This window comes from Cladosporium halotolerans (assembly GCF_011745625.1).
Source record: "Cladosporium halotolerans strain TM138-S3 chromosome Unknown Sca8, whole genome shotgun sequence".
In the NCBI taxonomy this organism is placed as follows: Eukaryota; Fungi; Ascomycota; class Dothideomycetes; order Cladosporiales; family Cladosporiaceae; genus Cladosporium; species Cladosporium halotolerans.
The window spans coordinates 358,304-375,098 of NW_027191459.1; the positions used below are offsets into that span (position 1 = coordinate 358,304).

General features: G+C 55.8%; 7 protein-coding genes across 7 annotated transcripts; 2 read left to right on the top strand and 5 right to left on the bottom strand.

Moving 5' to 3' along the window:
- Window positions 1-105: 105 nt before the first annotated feature.
- Window positions 106-3,842, bottom strand: WHR41_03256 (uncharacterized protein). Its single transcript, XM_069371862.1, has 2 exons — window positions 2,999-3,842; window positions 106-2,929 (listed from the first exon to the last, which is right to left on the bottom strand). Exons 1-2 carry the CDS (start codon window positions 3,189-3,191, stop codon window positions 363-365), a joined length of 2,760 nt encoding a protein of 919 aa, XP_069231144.1. The 5' UTR covers window positions 3,192-3,842; the 3' UTR covers window positions 106-362.
- Window positions 3,843-5,353: 1,511 nt separating this feature from the next.
- WHR41_03257 (uncharacterized protein) lies at window positions 5,354-6,064 on the bottom strand (the record flags this gene model as incomplete). The annotated part of the gene is made up of 3 exons (XM_069371863.1): window positions 5,954-6,064; window positions 5,763-5,889; window positions 5,354-5,697 (listed from the first exon to the last, which is right to left on the bottom strand). The coding sequence occupies exons 1-3, from the start codon at window positions 5,966-5,968 to the stop codon at window positions 5,354-5,356; spliced, it is 486 nt and encodes a 161-aa protein (XP_069231145.1). The 5' UTR covers window positions 5,969-6,064.
- Window positions 6,065-6,556: 492 nt separating this feature from the next.
- On the bottom strand, window positions 6,557-8,295 carry WHR41_03258 (uncharacterized protein). The gene is made up of 4 exons (XM_069371864.1): window positions 7,837-8,295; window positions 7,500-7,779; window positions 7,026-7,444; window positions 6,557-6,969 (listed from the first exon to the last, which is right to left on the bottom strand). The coding sequence occupies exons 1-4, from the start codon at window positions 8,202-8,204 to the stop codon at window positions 6,723-6,725; spliced, it is 1,314 nt and encodes a 437-aa protein (XP_069231152.1). The 5' UTR covers window positions 8,205-8,295; the 3' UTR covers window positions 6,557-6,722.
- A 256-nt stretch (window positions 8,296-8,551) lies between these two features.
- Window positions 8,552-11,090, top strand: WHR41_03259 (uncharacterized protein). Its single transcript, XM_069371865.1, has 5 exons — window positions 8,552-8,624; window positions 8,677-8,700; window positions 8,822-9,242; window positions 9,297-10,030; window positions 10,087-11,090. Exons 1-5 carry the CDS (start codon window positions 8,592-8,594, stop codon window positions 10,858-10,860), a joined length of 1,986 nt encoding a protein of 661 aa, XP_069231153.1. The 5' UTR covers window positions 8,552-8,591; the 3' UTR covers window positions 10,861-11,090.
- On the bottom strand, window positions 10,987-12,829 carry WHR41_03260 (uncharacterized protein). Its single transcript, XM_069371866.1, has 2 exons — window positions 11,424-12,829; window positions 10,987-11,367 (listed from the first exon to the last, which is right to left on the bottom strand). The coding sequence occupies exons 1-2, from the start codon at window positions 12,756-12,758 to the stop codon at window positions 11,200-11,202; spliced, it is 1,503 nt and encodes a 500-aa protein (XP_069230986.1). The 5' UTR covers window positions 12,759-12,829; the 3' UTR covers window positions 10,987-11,199.
- A 126-nt stretch (window positions 12,830-12,955) lies between these two features.
- Window positions 12,956-14,788, top strand: WHR41_03261 (uncharacterized protein). The gene is made up of 3 exons (XM_069371867.1): window positions 12,956-13,275; window positions 13,331-13,499; window positions 13,549-14,788. The coding sequence occupies exons 1-3, from the start codon at window positions 13,210-13,212 to the stop codon at window positions 14,679-14,681; spliced, it is 1,368 nt and encodes a 455-aa protein (XP_069230985.1). The 5' UTR covers window positions 12,956-13,209; the 3' UTR covers window positions 14,682-14,788.
- On the bottom strand, window positions 14,721-16,457 carry WHR41_03262 (uncharacterized protein; the record flags this gene model as incomplete). The annotated part of the gene is made up of 1 exon (XM_069371868.1): window positions 14,721-16,457. The coding sequence occupies one exon, from the start codon at window positions 16,455-16,457 to the stop codon at window positions 14,721-14,723; it is 1,737 nt and encodes a 578-aa protein (XP_069230984.1).
- Between the last annotated feature and the right edge of the window lie 338 nt (window positions 16,458-16,795).

Here is a 16,795-nt window from a genome sequence, read left to right on the forward strand (position 1 = left end):
TGTAGTGAATCGCATAGCATTAGGCCTTGATTTGGACAATCCGGCGATTTTCTACAAATGAGAAATGAAACTCAAGTGTGTACATGGAGACTGAGAACACAAAAGTGACAAAAGAGAATCGCATCGTTGATCATTCGTAGCACAGACAGCATAATGGTATATCCGCTCGTCACAAACCAGAAAAGACACAGAAAAACAAAGAACCCGGCTGCACTCCTGAACAGAGCAGCCATCACCAGCCGAGGCTCTTTCGAAAGCCCGGCCACCTCGCGCTCTATGGAAACGCCATGCCAACACCGTACTAAAACGCAACGAGAGGGCAGCCAAAACCGCGCAAAGAGCTGGAATCTCCTCCTCTATCCTCAGGGAGACGACCTCGCCGTTCGATCCTCCGCAGAGCTCACGCGACTGACGTCTCGCTTCTTCTTCCAAAACTTCAGGCCGCGCAGCCGACTGCGAGAGCGCGACTCCCTAAGGCCACGCTCTTCTTTTCGCGGCGAGTTCCTACTGCTTCCACCATCGCTCTCGCCGCTGGCCATCCGCGAGACCGGGAGAGGTGAAGTATCGCCCTTCTGCGGCTGCTTGTCTCCCGGTATGGGCGGCACAGGAGGTATTGAGGGTAGGTCCTCGTGTTTGGGCGTGGGCTGTAGGCTGTCGTCCTTCTTGGGCCCATTGGCTGGCACCGTAAATGGATCCTCGGGCGAAGCCAGACTCTGGTGTCGCGGCATTGCATCGTCCTCAGTAGGCGCGAGGGATGAGGGTTGCGTAGACGGGCTGTACATGGTACCTGTTGTCGCGGTTGCGGAACTCGTCGCATGGCTCCGCGACGAAGGGATGCTGTTGCGCGCAGCAGAGGTTTTCGGGCCGGATTGAACGCTCTGTCGCTTGGCAGTCGCATCGCCAGGTTTGTCCGGAGAGCCAGACGACTTAGACGGACTCCCACGACCCGAGTTACCCTTAGATGTCACGAGAATAGTGGTAAGACTCTCGTCCTTGGATCCGCGACGCGAAGACGGGAAGGACTGGTTGATGTGCAGATCTGCCGAGCCACGTCGCGAGCCAGGACTGAAGCTTTGGTGTGCGAACATGCTCAACTGTTGAAGCTGATCCAGTGCGACATCCTTACTTGATCGCCGAGAGATGCTATTAGGCGAAAGTGGCGCTGCAAGGTTACCGAGGTTTGGTGCAGACGAACGTCCCTCGTCCGACAGGTTGTATCCTAGCGCTGCCTTGCGCTTCTCTTCTGCTGCTGCATGCGCGGATGCACCTTCTTCGACTTGAACAGTTTGCCGTTTGATGGGTGTCGAGGGACGCTGTCCAGCTTCGAGGGGTACCACAGTAGGTTCGGAGCTACGCTGGGCTTGCTCAACTTCGTCCTTGCCGACAGAGCTGAAAGTCAAGGGCGCACTTTTGCCATCCGATTCGCGCCTCTGCTTCTCTGCTTGAATCTTCCGCTCCCAGGTGGCTTGATTGTTTTCGAGAGTCGTTACGGCAGCGGTGACACTGGGCATGAGCTCAGCAATGCCTGAGAAGAGGGGAAACCCGAAGAGACCCATGAATCCCTTTTGGCTCTGAGCCGCAGCCAGCATGTCCTCCTTGTTGGGTGGACCGCCGAAGAGACAGGTAGGGATGTTTAATTCAGCTTCCAGCTCTCCCTGACGAGCGAACTCATTCATCAAGATTTTCGCCCAAAGAGATGAGACGTCAAACGGCCGGGCGACGTTTGAAATGTCCGCGGCTTTCATGAGGATTGCCATCACAAGTTCTCGAGCATGTTCCTTGTCTTTGTCGCACCAGTCTTCCATCGAATCATCATCACCAAGCTTTTGCTTCAGCTCGCCCAATTGGTTCATGTAGTCGAAATGCCGTTGCATGTCAGTAGCGAGGATGGTTGAGATCATGGTATTCCTGAAGCCTGTGATCGAGCTGAGTTGGGGCCAATGTCGGCGAATAAGCTGGGAGTATGCTGCACAGTGGTAGTTTTCCAACACAGATTTGTCGTTGTAAATCTGCGCGAGAGGGTGGTTGCAAGCTACAAGGAACGCATTGTTGACACCGGGGTGGCCAACGTCATGGCCGATGGCAGAAACGAGCAAGATCAAGCCGTCGATAGGAGTCAGAACACGCTCGATTGCGCTTTGCTTCCCTGAAGTTGGAAGTTGAGGATCGTCGGAAGGACACAGACCAAAGAACACCAGGAAGCTGTAGATCGACTGTGTGACATCGACGGCATGTCGCCAATTGTGGTAGTGTACCTCTCGTTCGTGCTTGTATTGCCGCCTGGTGGCCAACAAAAAGCCCATGAGTTGCTCTCGTGGTATCCTGTAGTCGGCCAGATCTGGTGACTTCAGTTGGTGCTCGAGCATGTAGAGGGTGGCGCAGGTAAGCTCGTCCATATCAAGCTCGTGAGCCGGGAACCGCCAATGGCCGATGGCATCCTGGACAAATTCTGCGCGCTCGTCGGAAATGTCCTCGTCGGGGCGGTGGCAAAGCTTGGAAGGCTTGCTCGCCGTGAAGATACTATCCACAAGATTCTGCGCCATTTGAGTGCCCACCAACCGAGCGGGGGGCCTGGTCTTCTCTCTCACGTGGCCAACCAGACGGCTCAGGTCGTCGTGTGATAGTGGGCTGTGGAGTGCATTGACCGCGCCAGCACCGAGATGCTGAGTTGCCGTGGCAGGATCCAAAGGCTGACTTGATCTGGGTGAAGAAACTAAAAGGGTAAAAGGAAAGACGGGTCGCTGGTGTCTCGCGCCTTGGATGTCCGCGTTCAAGCTCTCAAGGAAATCGATGGTCGTGGGGTGTCGAGGTCGGTCGTTGCTGGTGCTTGTGGCATATGCGGGTGCATCGATGAGGACGACGGTCGGGAAAGTGGTAGCATATGCTTCTACCTTTTCCCAGCATCGCTTTGGTGAAGAACTGATAAACACTTGAATGATGTCAGCTTTGTGCGCCGCGTACTCGACGCCAATACCTCAATGGCGGGAACTCAACTGACCTTCATGAAAGCCACCCCGGTCTGGATCCAGCAATGCGCGCACGTTCTGGTATATGACCTGCAGAGAGTGTACAGCCGAGCTCTCCGCCGGTAGCTCGGACAGGCTTTCGGGGCGGTGGCATGCCGTCACGTCCTCGCCGGCGCTGGCGCAAAAATACACGACATTGCACCGGTCGTCCGCCTGCTCTTCCATCTGCTCACGCAGCCCTTGGCTGCCGGGCCGGCTGGTTTCCTGATGCGAAATTGTTGTTGATAAAAGTCCCCCGGGGCGGGTTAAGGAACGTTGCAGTAGCAGAGGTCGGTCGTGTAGTGTCGTCTATGGCGGCGCATTCGGCGCGCGCGAAAGGAACGGAGGTGGTCGCAAGTGAGTTGGAAGGAGCGCCGTCGCAGGCAATGGTGGAGCAGCAGGCGCAAATGCACTGGCGCAAGCGAAGCTGCAGGTGGTGTTGTGGGCAGGCGTGACTGGCACGGACTGCGCGACGGGGTGCGGTGCGCGGCGTGCGGCGTGCGATGGCGAGGGCGAGGGCGAGTGCAGGGCGTGTGCAGGGTGCAGGTGTGTGATGGGGATCGCAATGCGGGCGATGGAATGCTGCAGGCAGGCAGGCGGCAGCGGCGAGAGAAGTCTCGGGGCCGGGCAGGCGTGGTGTGGTGTCGGGTCGGGGCAGGTCAGGTCGTTGGCGCCAGGCGCAGGCTGCCCATGGCCGGATGCAAGGCGGGAGTCGAGGCGTCGGCGTGTAGCGAGATGTAGTGCGGGACAGCGGCGGGTGTGGATGCTTGGCCCTGGCGGTGGGCAGCGTGGACGGCGGGCGGCGAGAGGGCGTGGGAGAGGAGCAGCAGCAGAGGCGGACGGCGAGACAGGCAGAGGGCGAGCGGCGCGCCAGCCATTCCTAGTCGCCCGCGACGTCGCCATCCCTGCCTTCTGCTCATCTTCTGGAAGAACACAAAACGCTCCCCCGCGCGCCGATGCAGACGCTGCGGAGCGGCCTGTGGGCGCATAGTCCGCCACTCACTGCCTGCAACACCCGGAGGCTTCTCCGTCGCCAACGACTGCTCCACACACACTCGCCGTCCTTTCCTTACCGCGCAGGCCGCGGGACCGGCCTAGTGACCATCGTCGATCGAAGGATGCTCGAAACGCCTCATCATCTTGTTCTTCGAAGCTTCGAATTTGCCCTTCGGCACCCAGACGGACGGTACGACGGTACATGCTGCGAGGGGCGACTCAGAAAACGCCTCGCGCGGATCGCCACACCCTGTGCCAGGCGTGCCTGCGGTGCTGCCGTGCTGCTGCGGTGGCGCGCAGCCGTATCTCGACCGTCTGCGATCGCCTGTCTCGCCTTCGTCGGCCTGCTCCACCCGCGCAGCCCAGCAGATTTGCTCGGTCCCTCTTTCGCCCGCACCAATCTGCCGGAACAGAGCGTGCAACCAGACGGCGCTGCGGCCTCTTGCCACGCACCGCCCACGAGCGCGCGCGAGCCCTGCCACTGGCCAGGCGTCCGCCCGGCCGTGCCAACGAACCGCTCCAACTGCTGCTGGCTGGATGTGCTATCTGGCCGCACAGCTCGCTCGAATGGGAGGCCGAGCGGCCCCTGGGCGCCTCCAGCCCTACATTATCTTATGACGCCAATAGCGCGAAATCAATGGTAATCTTTGCTCTCAGGCCGGCCTTCCCCTCCGCGCCCGCCGACACACCTGGCACATCCTCGTCCATCGTCACGCGACGCAGCGGTTTGCGTGCTTGCGCTTGCGTGTCGTCTCACATCCTTGACAACACGCTTCTTTCCGCTTCTCCACTGAGCTTCGCACGCCCGCGTCGGCGACTGCGCTGTAGGGCCGATCCGCTGAAAATCATGCCGTCGCGGTGGCCTGGCGCAGGCAGTCGAGCGCCTGCTGGTCAAACTGATGCAGCCGAGATACTTTCGCCTCTGTAAGCTGACGACAACCTTGATGATCGCTTCACTACAGGGAATGATCCGAACGAACGCTATCAGCTGGCGCTTCGCGCGCTTTGCGATTATCACTGCAAGGCAAATATCCAAGGCACGGACATCTCATTCTCAAGGCCCAGAACTGCGCTATTCGCTACCCTGGTCGTTTGGGCAGACACGTGCCCAATCCCCACCCCTAGCCGGGGTCAATCATCAACGATTACCAACGTGGCCCGACGCCCTCATCTATCACGAACAACCAGGCGACCTAGACCGTTGATCCTGCGTCTGCGGCAGTTCTGCCGACCTTCTCGCTCCCTTCCCCGTCCAGTAGCCATCGCAAGCCACTCCCGGCACTTCACTCAGCACTCGCCACCCCTCCGACAACTCCCACCTCACTTCCTCCCCCCATCACCACCACCAACCCTCAAGACCTCTTCACCCCCCTCCCCCTCCCCTCCCCACCCATCCCAACACCCACCGCCACCAGCCCCAACACCGTCAACCCCACGTTCCCCCAAACGCCAATCTCCATCGCGACCGTGCGATGGCTGTCCCTGGCCCAGTGCGTCCACGCCCCGTACCCCGTCGTGACGTGGTGGAAGATCGTCGCGAGAATCGCGAGCCGCGCGAGCGGTTTGCGCGCCGCGGAAGCCTGGGCGGCCGAGGCCGAGGACCAGGGCAGCGGCACGGCGTCGGCGAAGACGAGCAGCAGCAGGGCCAGCGTCAGGAGCTGGAAGCCGTCGGTCCAGATCGTGTAGATTTCGAGGTCTGGTAGGTATTGTTAGTTTTTGGGGTTCGGTGGAGGCAGGGGGTTGGATGGGAGGCTCAAGTACCGCTGGGCGAGACGACGGGCTGCGAAGGCGGTCTGAACCAGCCGCTGACGCGCTCCGGGTCGGTGATGCGCGCGAGGCCGCGCAGGGCGTACCAGAAGGAGGCGCCGAAGATGTAGGCGTGGTAGGGCTAGGGGAGTGAGGTCAGCTGCTGGGGGTGCTTGTGGGGAGGTTGCTGGGGTTTGAGGGCTTACGTCTACGAGCGACATGTTCGCGGTTGGGACGAATATTATTGAGTGCTATGCTATGCTGCTACGAGTGAAGACAGTGCTGAAGGGAGATATCAATGGACTGGGGGCCTCACGAGAAGGCCACCTGGGTTTTGTCCTCGCGATGCGGACGCGTTGGAGCCTGCCCCGCCCAAGCTGCTTGGGAGCAGCATAGCGTGAGGGTTGCGTCATCTTACATGTCGGAAGGCCGACCGCATGGGAGTCGCGAACGCAACCTACGTTTCTCAGACGATTGTATTGGACTATGATTGTCAATCGTCACAAACGCAAGAGATCTTTTCGTTTGACTGATCATGGGTGAATGGAGCACAGTGCAGTGGAGGCCAGACGTCTCTTAATGCGCATTGAAGTACCAAGCGCAGGTGCTCTCGAACCTCATTTCATCAGTCTCAAGTCAACGATAATGACCTTTTCGAGCATCATCAATGCCTTTATGGCGAGTCGCCGGGATCATCCTCCTATCACAACGACGCGTCCTAGACAGTAGCAGACCCCGCAGGAGCCGGGTATCAGCGGACTACATCGACCTACCAGCCTGTGACAAAGCAGCCTTGCGAAGGTAGTCAGTCGAAGTGTAAGCCTAGTTGCAAATGCTAGTCCGGACTTTAGTGGTAGAGAGCTCTCTCGGGAAGGAACCATCACAAGTTGGGAGCTCTAGGAATCATCAACCTCTAAGAGTAGAGATCTGTCATTACGACCAAATTCCTCCTGTATCGTGCCTTCACGATTCCATCTACTTCTCACCACCATTCTGAAACCCATCCGTAAAGGCGTGCAGCAACCCTGCCGGTGCGTCTTCCGCGAAAAACATCTCGTTCTTCACCGCAGCATCTTCGATGGTTTCCCTCGCCCGTGGCCACATCGACCTCTCGTACTCCTCAATCGCTCTGTCAAGGCTGTGCGCGCCGTGCTTGACGATCTGTTGCGCCAATTGGAGACTGTCGAACAACGCTACATTGACACCTTCTCCGCTGGGCGGGCTATGGTTGAGTTAACAGCGGTGGACAAGTCATCGTACGTGAGATAATGCACTTACGTGAGATGAGCAGCATCCCCAACCAAAGTCACCCCAGGCATACTCCTCTGCGGCAGCGACCCCACAGATAGGCCATAGAGAGGCCAGACATAGAAATCGCCATCACTGTTGGCGATGAGATCCGTATTGGCCGTCGCCCAATCGGCGAAATGCTCCTTCACTAGTACCTCTCGCAATCTCGCCGCGTCTTCAATGAGAGCTGCGTTCTCGTGCCTCCACGCTTCGGGCAGCGAGAGGCCGGCGAAGGTGTAGTACGAGCCGTCGCCGAGGCGCATGGCAGCCACGACTCGTCCGCCGCCCATGCTCATGTAGTTGCCTGTGCCCACGAGACACTCGGCGATGGAGTAGAAGGGGTTGGCGGGAGAGATGGCGCTGGTGAGGTAGTATCTTCCGGAGTACTCGGGGATGGCGGGTGTGAGCTTCTTTGGTGTTAGCAAGGTGTTGGATGCAAGAGGTTGAATGATAGCAGCCTACCAGATTTCGTGCCTTCGACCATGCCCCGTCTGCTCCAACGACGAGGCGAAACCCCGTCTCGCTGCCACCCTCCGCGAAGTGAACAGCCATCGTCCCGTCTAGTTCTTGCTGCACTTGCTCGACTTTGACTCCCCATTGAATTCTGTCTTTGGGGACGGAGTCCAGCAGCATCGACCGCAAGTCTCTACGGTCGATCTCCGGCCTGTCGGTATCTTGGTTCTCGTCGAGCTTCACGAGGATCTTGCCGTCCATGTTGGCAATTGTGAGAGGGACATCGTACCTGAAGAGAGTCAGTGAAAAGCGCATGTCGCGACGAACATTGGCTGCTCCTTCATACCGGGCCTTCTTCTTGAACACATCTAACAAGCCAGCTTCTTCGAGAGCCAGCAAGCCAGATCCCTCGTGTAGGTCGAGCGTTCCGCTACCGTCTCTTCCCCATGCTGACATGGCAGATGAGTCTCGTTCGAAGATTGTGAAGTCGATGTTAGCCCGATTGAGCAGGCGGCCAAGGAGGAGGCCGCTGGGACCGGCGCCCAAGATGGCTATTGGTGGAGTCATGGATCGCAGATTCGTTGTCGTGGCTTTGGGCAGAGAGCGAATTGTCGATAGGTAACGATTCCTGAAGTTGAGAGCGTCCGAAAGCCTTCTCCGTAACATAGGTCTCATGCAGGATGCTAAGAAGGCATTGTGATTAACCCCGGACATGTCGACGGCCCTGCCATGTCTTTATACTTGCGAGTATGGAGAGCATGCGTCAATGAGGGCCTCATGTTATCTACACACTGGCTCAGAATCCCGCAAGACATCGCGAACGAAGCCTAATTGGGACAAACCCGCGAACATTCGGATGAATGAAAGGTTTCTGCCTCAAGGAGTCGGGTAACACGGAATCATGTAACCTCCGCTAAATGCCGGGCGTTTGACGACCTCAATAAATGTTGTCGCACGGGAAGGGCTATCGATTGGTGACTCGGCTGTCGAATCCCTTGGCACGCGACCATACTTCTTGGAAGGATTAGCACCCCAACTGCACATTATCCTCCGCCTTCCTCCATTGTAAGTCCCGTACGGTAACCGTTGAAGGCCAGAACTATGGACGATACGACCGGTTTAGCCCCCTACGCAGTATGTATCCATCCTACTTGTGGTCCGATGATGCACTCGCTAAACTCGGCAGTGCGACGTGTGTCGCTCGCGAAAGGTAGGTCTGTGATTACTTTAAGTGGAATAGATCCTGGCGGTACAACCGACTGGAAGGATGTAGAATCCTACCGGACTGGATCCATGAGAAATAGCCATTAAGCTCTGATGATCGTTCTTAGGCTTCATGCTCTCGCACACGGCCCGCATGCGGGCGATGTAGCAAAGACGAACTGGCATGTGCCTACTCCCGCTCTGGTATCATTCGCCGCAAAAGGAGACGAAAGAACGACATCGTGAATGCTGAGCATTCACTTTACAAGCCTGATGGCAACACACCATCCTGTCAGCAATCTAGAGCACCTAGTGCAAGGGGCATCCAATCCGCTACACCTGAAGTTAGACTTCAGTCTCATCTTTCGAACGATATAGAAACTACTCGTGGCCTTCTCGACGGGCTCAATGGCAGTCAGAGTAATCCATTAGGTGCCCTTTCGTCACTTCAGGAAGCATGTGCTACAGTTTGGCATAATACACCTGAATTTGACGGATCGCAGAAAGGATTCTTCTTGTTTGAGGATCGGGCGGAGGCTTGGGCAGACGGTTAGGTCGATCCCATTGAACTTCTAATAAGCAACCGCTAAGATTTCATGACAGTTTTCGTGGCGACTCTGAGAAAAGGGCATCCTATCTTGGCCTGTAAGCCCAGCGATGGAGTGCTGTACCATCTCAGAGTGTCCCAACCACATCTTGTTCGCGAGAGGTCATGGCTGGTGATGTACTACAGTATCATCTTGAGCATGATCTCATCCACCACACCAGAGGACAGAAGGACAAAAGACAAACTTAGATGCAACCTCTGGCTAGCAGTCAACGACGTCAGGATTTTGCTGGAGCCCAGCGAGCCCAACATACAGGCCCTCGCACTTCTCGCGACCCATGTAGAAGAGTTCACTTCACCCAGTCTGTGCTGGATGCTCATCTCGACTGCTTGTAGGATGCTGCAGGCACTGGGTATCAACGGCCGCCATCTTTTTCCAGAGATCCGACAGAGACGCACCTTGACTTTCTGGTATCTGAATCTCGTTGACAAAGGCCTGTCGATCATATTCGGTCGGCCCCCTACCTTCCATCACGCCATGGCTAGGGAAGTTCCCCTGCCCTCTGTCGCGCAACTATTGCCGTTCCAACCACACAGTGAGGCTACGCAGAACGAGATCGGATCACGGCCAGGGTCTTTGTTCGGGGCGCATTACATACATCAGATCATGCTGCTGTCATACATCATCGGAGATATCTGGAGTGTTGTGTATGACTGTGCTTCTGCTGATGAACAAACCGTTGGAGTTGTGAGGAACGATCTGGAGCAATGGTACCGGACGGCGAGGCCAGTAAGGAAGACCACCTGGGCCCCATGACTGTCATCCGCTAACATCAGCTCGCGCAGCTACTCGACGCTGCCGCAATGGCTGAGAAGCCTCTACTCGACGCCAAAGAGGTAGCTTCCATTGACCTAGGCATCCGCACGCTAGAGTTCAATCGATTATATCTACTAATCACCCTTGCGCGCTCTTCGAGCTTAATGAAAGGCGAGACAATCGACTGGGCGAAACAGATGCTCCACTTGCTTCCAGGCCTTGTGTCTGATTCAGAAGAAGTGTACAATGGCATCGTGTGGCAACTAGTCTGCTGCCCATTCACGCCCTTCTTGTCGCTCTTCGGCGAGATCCTGGCGCAAAAAGATCGGGTGCCAGGTGGGAGTGATGAGGCTTTGGCTGCCATGAAGGAGCTTCCGTCGTTCCTGAAGCAAATGGGGCTTCGGAACTCACTCGCAGCCAAGCTTGAGGGTATTGCTAGTGTGCTTGTGCAGCATGCGGATTCGTTACTCAAGCCGGCCAACGCTATATCGACATCCGAACGACTGCAATCACAATTTGACGGTGTTTCTACCACAAACCAAGAGGAATCCGCGTTTCATACCACAAGAGAGGTTTTGGACGCAGGAGCAAATGAACTATGGTCCGGACTTGACAATTTCGCATGGGATGCGTTTCTCAATCACACCTCTACGTCTTCCTTCGTTCACGAAACTGAAGACCAGCAACTCCTCCACGACACTACTTTGTCACAAGGATTTGAGGATCTTGCACCTTGGGCGAGCAACTTCCTTGGCGACGCTAACATCGATTGGATAGCGTTCAGCGATACGCTTGCAGGGTAATGGTGAGATTGCAGGTTATGGTTCTAGGTGCCTGAGAGGACGTCTTTAGCAAGTGTTTGGCAAGATTCAATTCAGGGCAGCGATGAGGAGATTATGGAAAAGACACGTGCTGAAGTTGAAGCCAACTGATGGAGAACTTTATGGCTAGAATTCCTGACAAACCTCGAGGAGGCGGTACTGGTATCTTATTATCAACGGGTCGCAGGTCTAAGCAAGCGACGTCTATACGTGTTCGGTGTTTAGGATGGCGCACCCATCCTAGAAAAGAGACAACGAATTCGTGTCCGCAATGCAATGCTCGAAAAGAAAGGGGAAGGAAAATCGTCAGGTTAACGACCCTCACGCGGCAGCCGGCTTCTCGGCCTCCTTCTTTTCGGCAGTCTCCTTCTCCTTGCCGTGCTTGTGCTTGTGCTTCTCCTTTGTGTCTTTCTCCTTCTTCGCGGTGGCCTCGGCCATCAGCTGCTCGAACGCCATGAAGTCGCCCTCCTCTTCGGGATCCCTCATAGCCTGTAAGAACGATTAGCACGGTGTTCTCTCAGTAATGAGCACATGACAGTACATACCTTTGAAAACAGTTCACCAATAACCACAAGAGCGTGCGCACGCTCGATGCGCTTCTCAGTCTTCACCTTCTTGTCGTACAGGACGTTGTCGCAGACGTCTCTCAGCACGCTCTGGATCTCGTATTTCGAGCCTCTCCAGGCAGCCGCGAGAATCTTGCCAGTGACGCGCTTCTCGTACTCTGCACGCTTCTCGTCTGTCCATTCCTCGCCGCCCTTCTCTTCCATCTTGGCCATCTCCTCAATCTCCATCTGTGCCTGGATGGCAGTCTGGACGGTGCCCCAAGTCTCCTTGATGGTGTTACCCTTGTCCTTCAACCTGGAGAAGAAACCAGAGACGCCACCGATGATAGGCTTCTGGCTCTTGAGGTAGGTAGCAGACTTGGCCAGATAGGTCTGGCCAATGGCGTGCAGGATCTCCAGACCGAAAGACTCCATCTTCAAGTTCTCGACCTCGAGGCGCATCTTCTCCTTGAACGCCTCTGTGACGTCCTTGCCCTTATCAGTCTCCGTCCATACGCTGATGCGGTCAATCAATTTCTTGCTAAGAGTCTCCACACGCTCCTCGCGAATGCGTCGTCGCTCTTCCTCGAAAGCCGCCAGCTCATCTCTCTGCTCTTTGCTGAGGCGTCCAGCCTTCTTCTCCTTCTCGCGAAGCTCCTTCTCCTTATCGGTCATTCCAGCTGCAGTGGCAGCAGCTTCCTCCTCTGTCCTGTCTGTGATAGCAAGACGGGTGGGGACACCCTGGGGCCTCTCAGCGGAGTACGGCGACTCAGTGCCCGAAGTAGGCTGGGGCTTGGAGTCGCGAACAGGAATTTCTTGTGTCGCATCAGCAGTGGCAGACTGGTCAGGCACTTCCTCAGCAACAGTGGTCTTGGGCGCAGCGGCCTTTTCGGCAGCGTCTGCGGCGCCGGTCTGCTCAGCAGCGAGGTTATCGGCGGCAGCGCTGGCGTCTGCTGCCTTCTCGGCCTCCTCCATCTCCTTGGTGGAGATCTCCATGCTCTTGGTCAAGTCCTTCATCAGACTGATCTCGCCAATCCAGTCCTGGAACGCCTCACCGCCGAAGATCATGGTGAAGAACTCCGACGGATCTTCGAAACCAGAGTCGGGCTTCGCGCCCTCCTTACCCAGCTTGTCATACTGCTTCCTGAGATCTGGGTCGCTAAGGACCTGGTATGCCTCTCCCACAGACTGGAACTTCTCATGCGCGGTGGGGTCGTCAGGGTTCTTGTCAGGATGCAGTCTGATGGCTGCCTTGCGGTAGGCCTTTTTGATTTCGATCTCAGTGGCCTCAGGCGCCACGCCGAGGGCCTCGTAGTATTCGGTGTCGACAACCATTTTGCGCTGTGTTTGTGGAGTTGTGATATCGCGAGAGGGTTTGAGACCGCGGGGAGGATTATTATGCGCGAAGTGGTGGGTATTGCGGAGATTGTTGCTGTGCTTGGGCTCTCCGATGACGTCCGCGGGTGTGGCGCGGCGTTGAACGCCTCTTCTTCACAAACGCATGTGATTGCCCCCGGATCAAGCAACGTGCCACAGCAATAGTACGCCAAATCTGAAACCAAGCGATACCCTCTGATACAGGGCCCATCTGTCACTGTATACCGTGGTCTTGACTTTATCCACGACAGTCAGTCATTGGTGTATCAATCTTATCACACGCAACGAGCATCAAAAACGAATCTGACTTCACCTCCTCTGAAGTCTGAATTCGAGCTCGACGACAAGAGCTTTGGCATTTCAACTTTTGCATCTGTGATTACGCAAATGATCTTGTGATTTCTCGATCATGCCGGCCAAAGACTCCTCGGTTGCGATTGTCGCTCGCTTTCTGAAGTCGAATAATTACAACGAAGTCCGTACAACTCACATAGACCTTTCCCGCTGAAACCGCTAAGACTCCGCCGTAGTCCTACGATGCCTTCATCAGAGAAGCTGGTTTGCCGCCTGATGCCGGCATAATGTCGAGGGGTGATCTGACCCTAGAGAAGCTCCTCGAGGAGAAGAAGGCCTTTGATTTGAGCACCCAATTCGAGAAGCTGGGCACAGACGACACCGCGACTGGCTGGACGAAACCTTGTATGTCGGTCGTGCATGAACACAATGACCTTGACTGATTTTGCCGCAGCGCCGGAGGAAGCTACGGTCGTCAGCGCTTTGCCGTCAAGCTCAAACATTCTGAGCGCCACTGTTGAGAAAGTCCTCGTCGAAGGGAATGTCAAAGACTTGCTGTTTGCGACAACAGCGGATCGTCGAGTAAACGTGCTCGATACGCCGTCACACGCCTTACGATCCTCCACTACTGGGCTTCAGGATTCTCCAATCCTGTCATGCATGATCTTCAGGGAGAAGTACGTGATTCTTGCTGCTATGTCCGGACAGATAGTCATCGCAGACTTGGCAGGAAACGTCATCGAAAAGCGACGCGACCACACGAAGTACGTCGTCAACATCAAGGTTTCACAGGGGTCAGATAGGACTTTGCTTGCAACTGCCGCATGGGACAACAAAGTCAACATATACTCTTTGCCGACTTCGGAGCCCCCAATGCTCGGAGAACCGATAGCAACTATCGACCTGCCATCGAAACCAGAGAGCATCGTCTTTCTTCAGCATCCTGAGTCGCAGCAGCCGATCTTGCTGGTCAGCCGGACCGACTCTACCCATCTCTACTACTACAGCACTGAGAAAGAGCCCAGGCTTCTCGGCCGGCAGAATCTTGCGCCTCATTCTAATGCTTGGGTTGCCTTCACGCCCTCCGCCCTGGCAGTCTGCCCGACGGATTCCAGCCTCTTAGCATGTGCGACCTCTGCGGTACCGTCGATGAAATTGCTCATCGTCCGCATGCTCATTCCGCCTTGGGACGGCAAAGCAGAGTCTGCTCCCGCGCCACTGCTTCGTACTTCCCTCTTGGATGACACCCCAGGTGCCACCGAAACACAGGCTTCGCAAGCTCGAGCGGCGCTTGCTCTAGCAGACAAAGAGGACGCGGCTATCCAGATCCACTGCACTACTCTTGCGCCGCAGACTGCCTACTCTACTCCCGCTGTCGCTTGGCGACCAGATGGCAGTGGTGTGTGGGTAAACGGTGACGACGGAGCAATCCGCGGAATCGAGGCTGTGTCGGGCAAGATTGTCGCTACGCTCAAAGGACATGAAGCTGGGAGCAAAGTGAGATGCCTGTGGGCTGGCATGGTGGGCGAGGAGGAAAAGCTTGTTAGCGGTGGCTTTGACCAGAAGCTGATTGTTTGGAAGATCTAGGCAAGGTGATCAGGTAATCTAAGATGTATAATAGAGATCTCACAGCTTCATATTCCGTCGGCCATCTCCCACCAACCAGACCTGCACGTCAGATGACGACTGATAATCCTTGGGAAAAAACTCTGGACCGAGCGTCTTCTTCTGGACTTTCCCTGTTCCAGACTTCGGCAACTCGCCTGGAATAACTCGCAGCAACGTTGGCATTTTGTAACCCGCCAGTCTCGCTCTCAAATCTTGCCGCAATCGCTCAATTGTGAGCCTTTGTAGCGGCTTGTCGGTGTCTTTCGCTCCCTTCAAACACACCGCGGAGGCCACTCGCTGTCCGAACTCGTGGTCTTCGACTCCAACGACCATCACCTCAGCCACATACGGCAGCGCCATGATTTCTCGTTCTATGTCTAGAGCGCTGATCTTGTACCCTCCACTCTTGATAATATCGACGCTCGCTCGGCCAAGAATCCAATAATATCTCCCTTCCCTTCGAGCAATATCCCCCGTCTTGTAGTAGCCCTCTTCATCATGGGCTGCAGCCGTGGCAGCGGGGTCGAAGATATACTTCGAAAACATCTCGGGTCCTTTGATAAGAATCTCGCCTTGCATTCCAGTGCCATCCGAGCCCTCGCCTGTCGTTGACAGCTTGACATCGTAACCCGGAAACTTCGTCCCAACACTACCATCGGGAACATTTGGATCTGACAATGAGACTTTGAACACAGCGCCGATCTCCGAAGCGCCATAGCGAAGCAGGATTTTCCGTCCAAGAATCCCGGTCCAGAAATCTGCAATAGGTTTGGGCAGAGCGCTCGTACCGCAGAGACAGGCTCGCAGCTTCCTTGCTCCCTCGATATACTTCCGCACATCAGTACGGTGAGCGATGGTCCGCTGATAGTACCGCATCATGCGCATATAGATTGTGGGAACGCCGGAGAAGAATGTCAGGCCGCCTTGCGCCCATCGGTTCCACGTCCATTCCGGGCTGAAGGAGCCGGAGCGGAATTCGATCAGAGCGCCGCTGACTAGGAATGGGAAGAACATGATGCCTAAGCCTGTTGCGTGGTGTACAGGTAATAGATGAAGAAGGACGTCGTCTTGGGTGACTCGGTAGTGGTCCGCCACTGCTAGGGCGCCGTCGAAGGTGTATGCTCGTCTCATGACGCTTCCTTTTGGTGGGCCGGTGGTTCCGCTCGTGAATATTACGACCCCGGGAGCGTTGTCGTCAAGGTATGGGTCTGTGGATATGACGATATCTTCAGGGTTCAAGACCGGTGTCCAAGTAGATGGTGATACCGGCAGGCACGTAAATCTGCTATGCGGATCTTGGTCTCTGACCAGCTTCTCCAGATCGAGCCCTAATCGCAGAGCACCTGCTGAGACCAGGACTGCCGCGGCTCGAGACTTTTTCGCGAAGTAAAGTGCTTCCTCTGGTGGCAAAGCAACAGTCATTGGCACCGCCGCAGCACCAAGAGCGAGAACTGCAAGCATCGCCACTGCGTACTCGTGGCCACCAGGAGCGAGAACGGCGATGTAGACCTCTTCACGGCGCTCGAGAGCGATCTGAACATCTTTGCTGAGCTCCGCCCATATCTTTTCCCTCAGAGCTAAAACATCGCTGAGGAGCTGAATGTGCGTTGCCTCTTTGCCGGTATTGCTGTCTCGTATCGCCAGTCTCGCGGGTTGCTGATGTGCAAACCGGAGCAGTCGCTGGAAAAGAGAGTGGCATGGCAAAATAGTTCGACCAGTATGTCGCGGTACATGGAGTGTACGGTCGTCCATCATCTCAAGCGTATTCAATCATCCACCGAGAAGTTGATTAATTAATAGAACGGTCATCCCTGGCTTCGGTACTGGGATAATTCAGATAATCAATTCCAACGTGACCCTCTTGTTTTGATCTTGAATAAATTTCGAAAAGCCACTCCAGAGTTCATGTTCATATCTTTGACCTGATGTCGTCGACCGCCGGAAATAAACTTGCCTTCACTCAATGGTGGGGCTTGTTGCGGGGTGCTGATCTTCGTGCCGACCGCGCCGACTTCGCCTAAATCACGACCGAGGATATCATGTCAGCTAATGTCGAGATGTGAATGGAGATTTGGAGACAGTACTCTAGACAA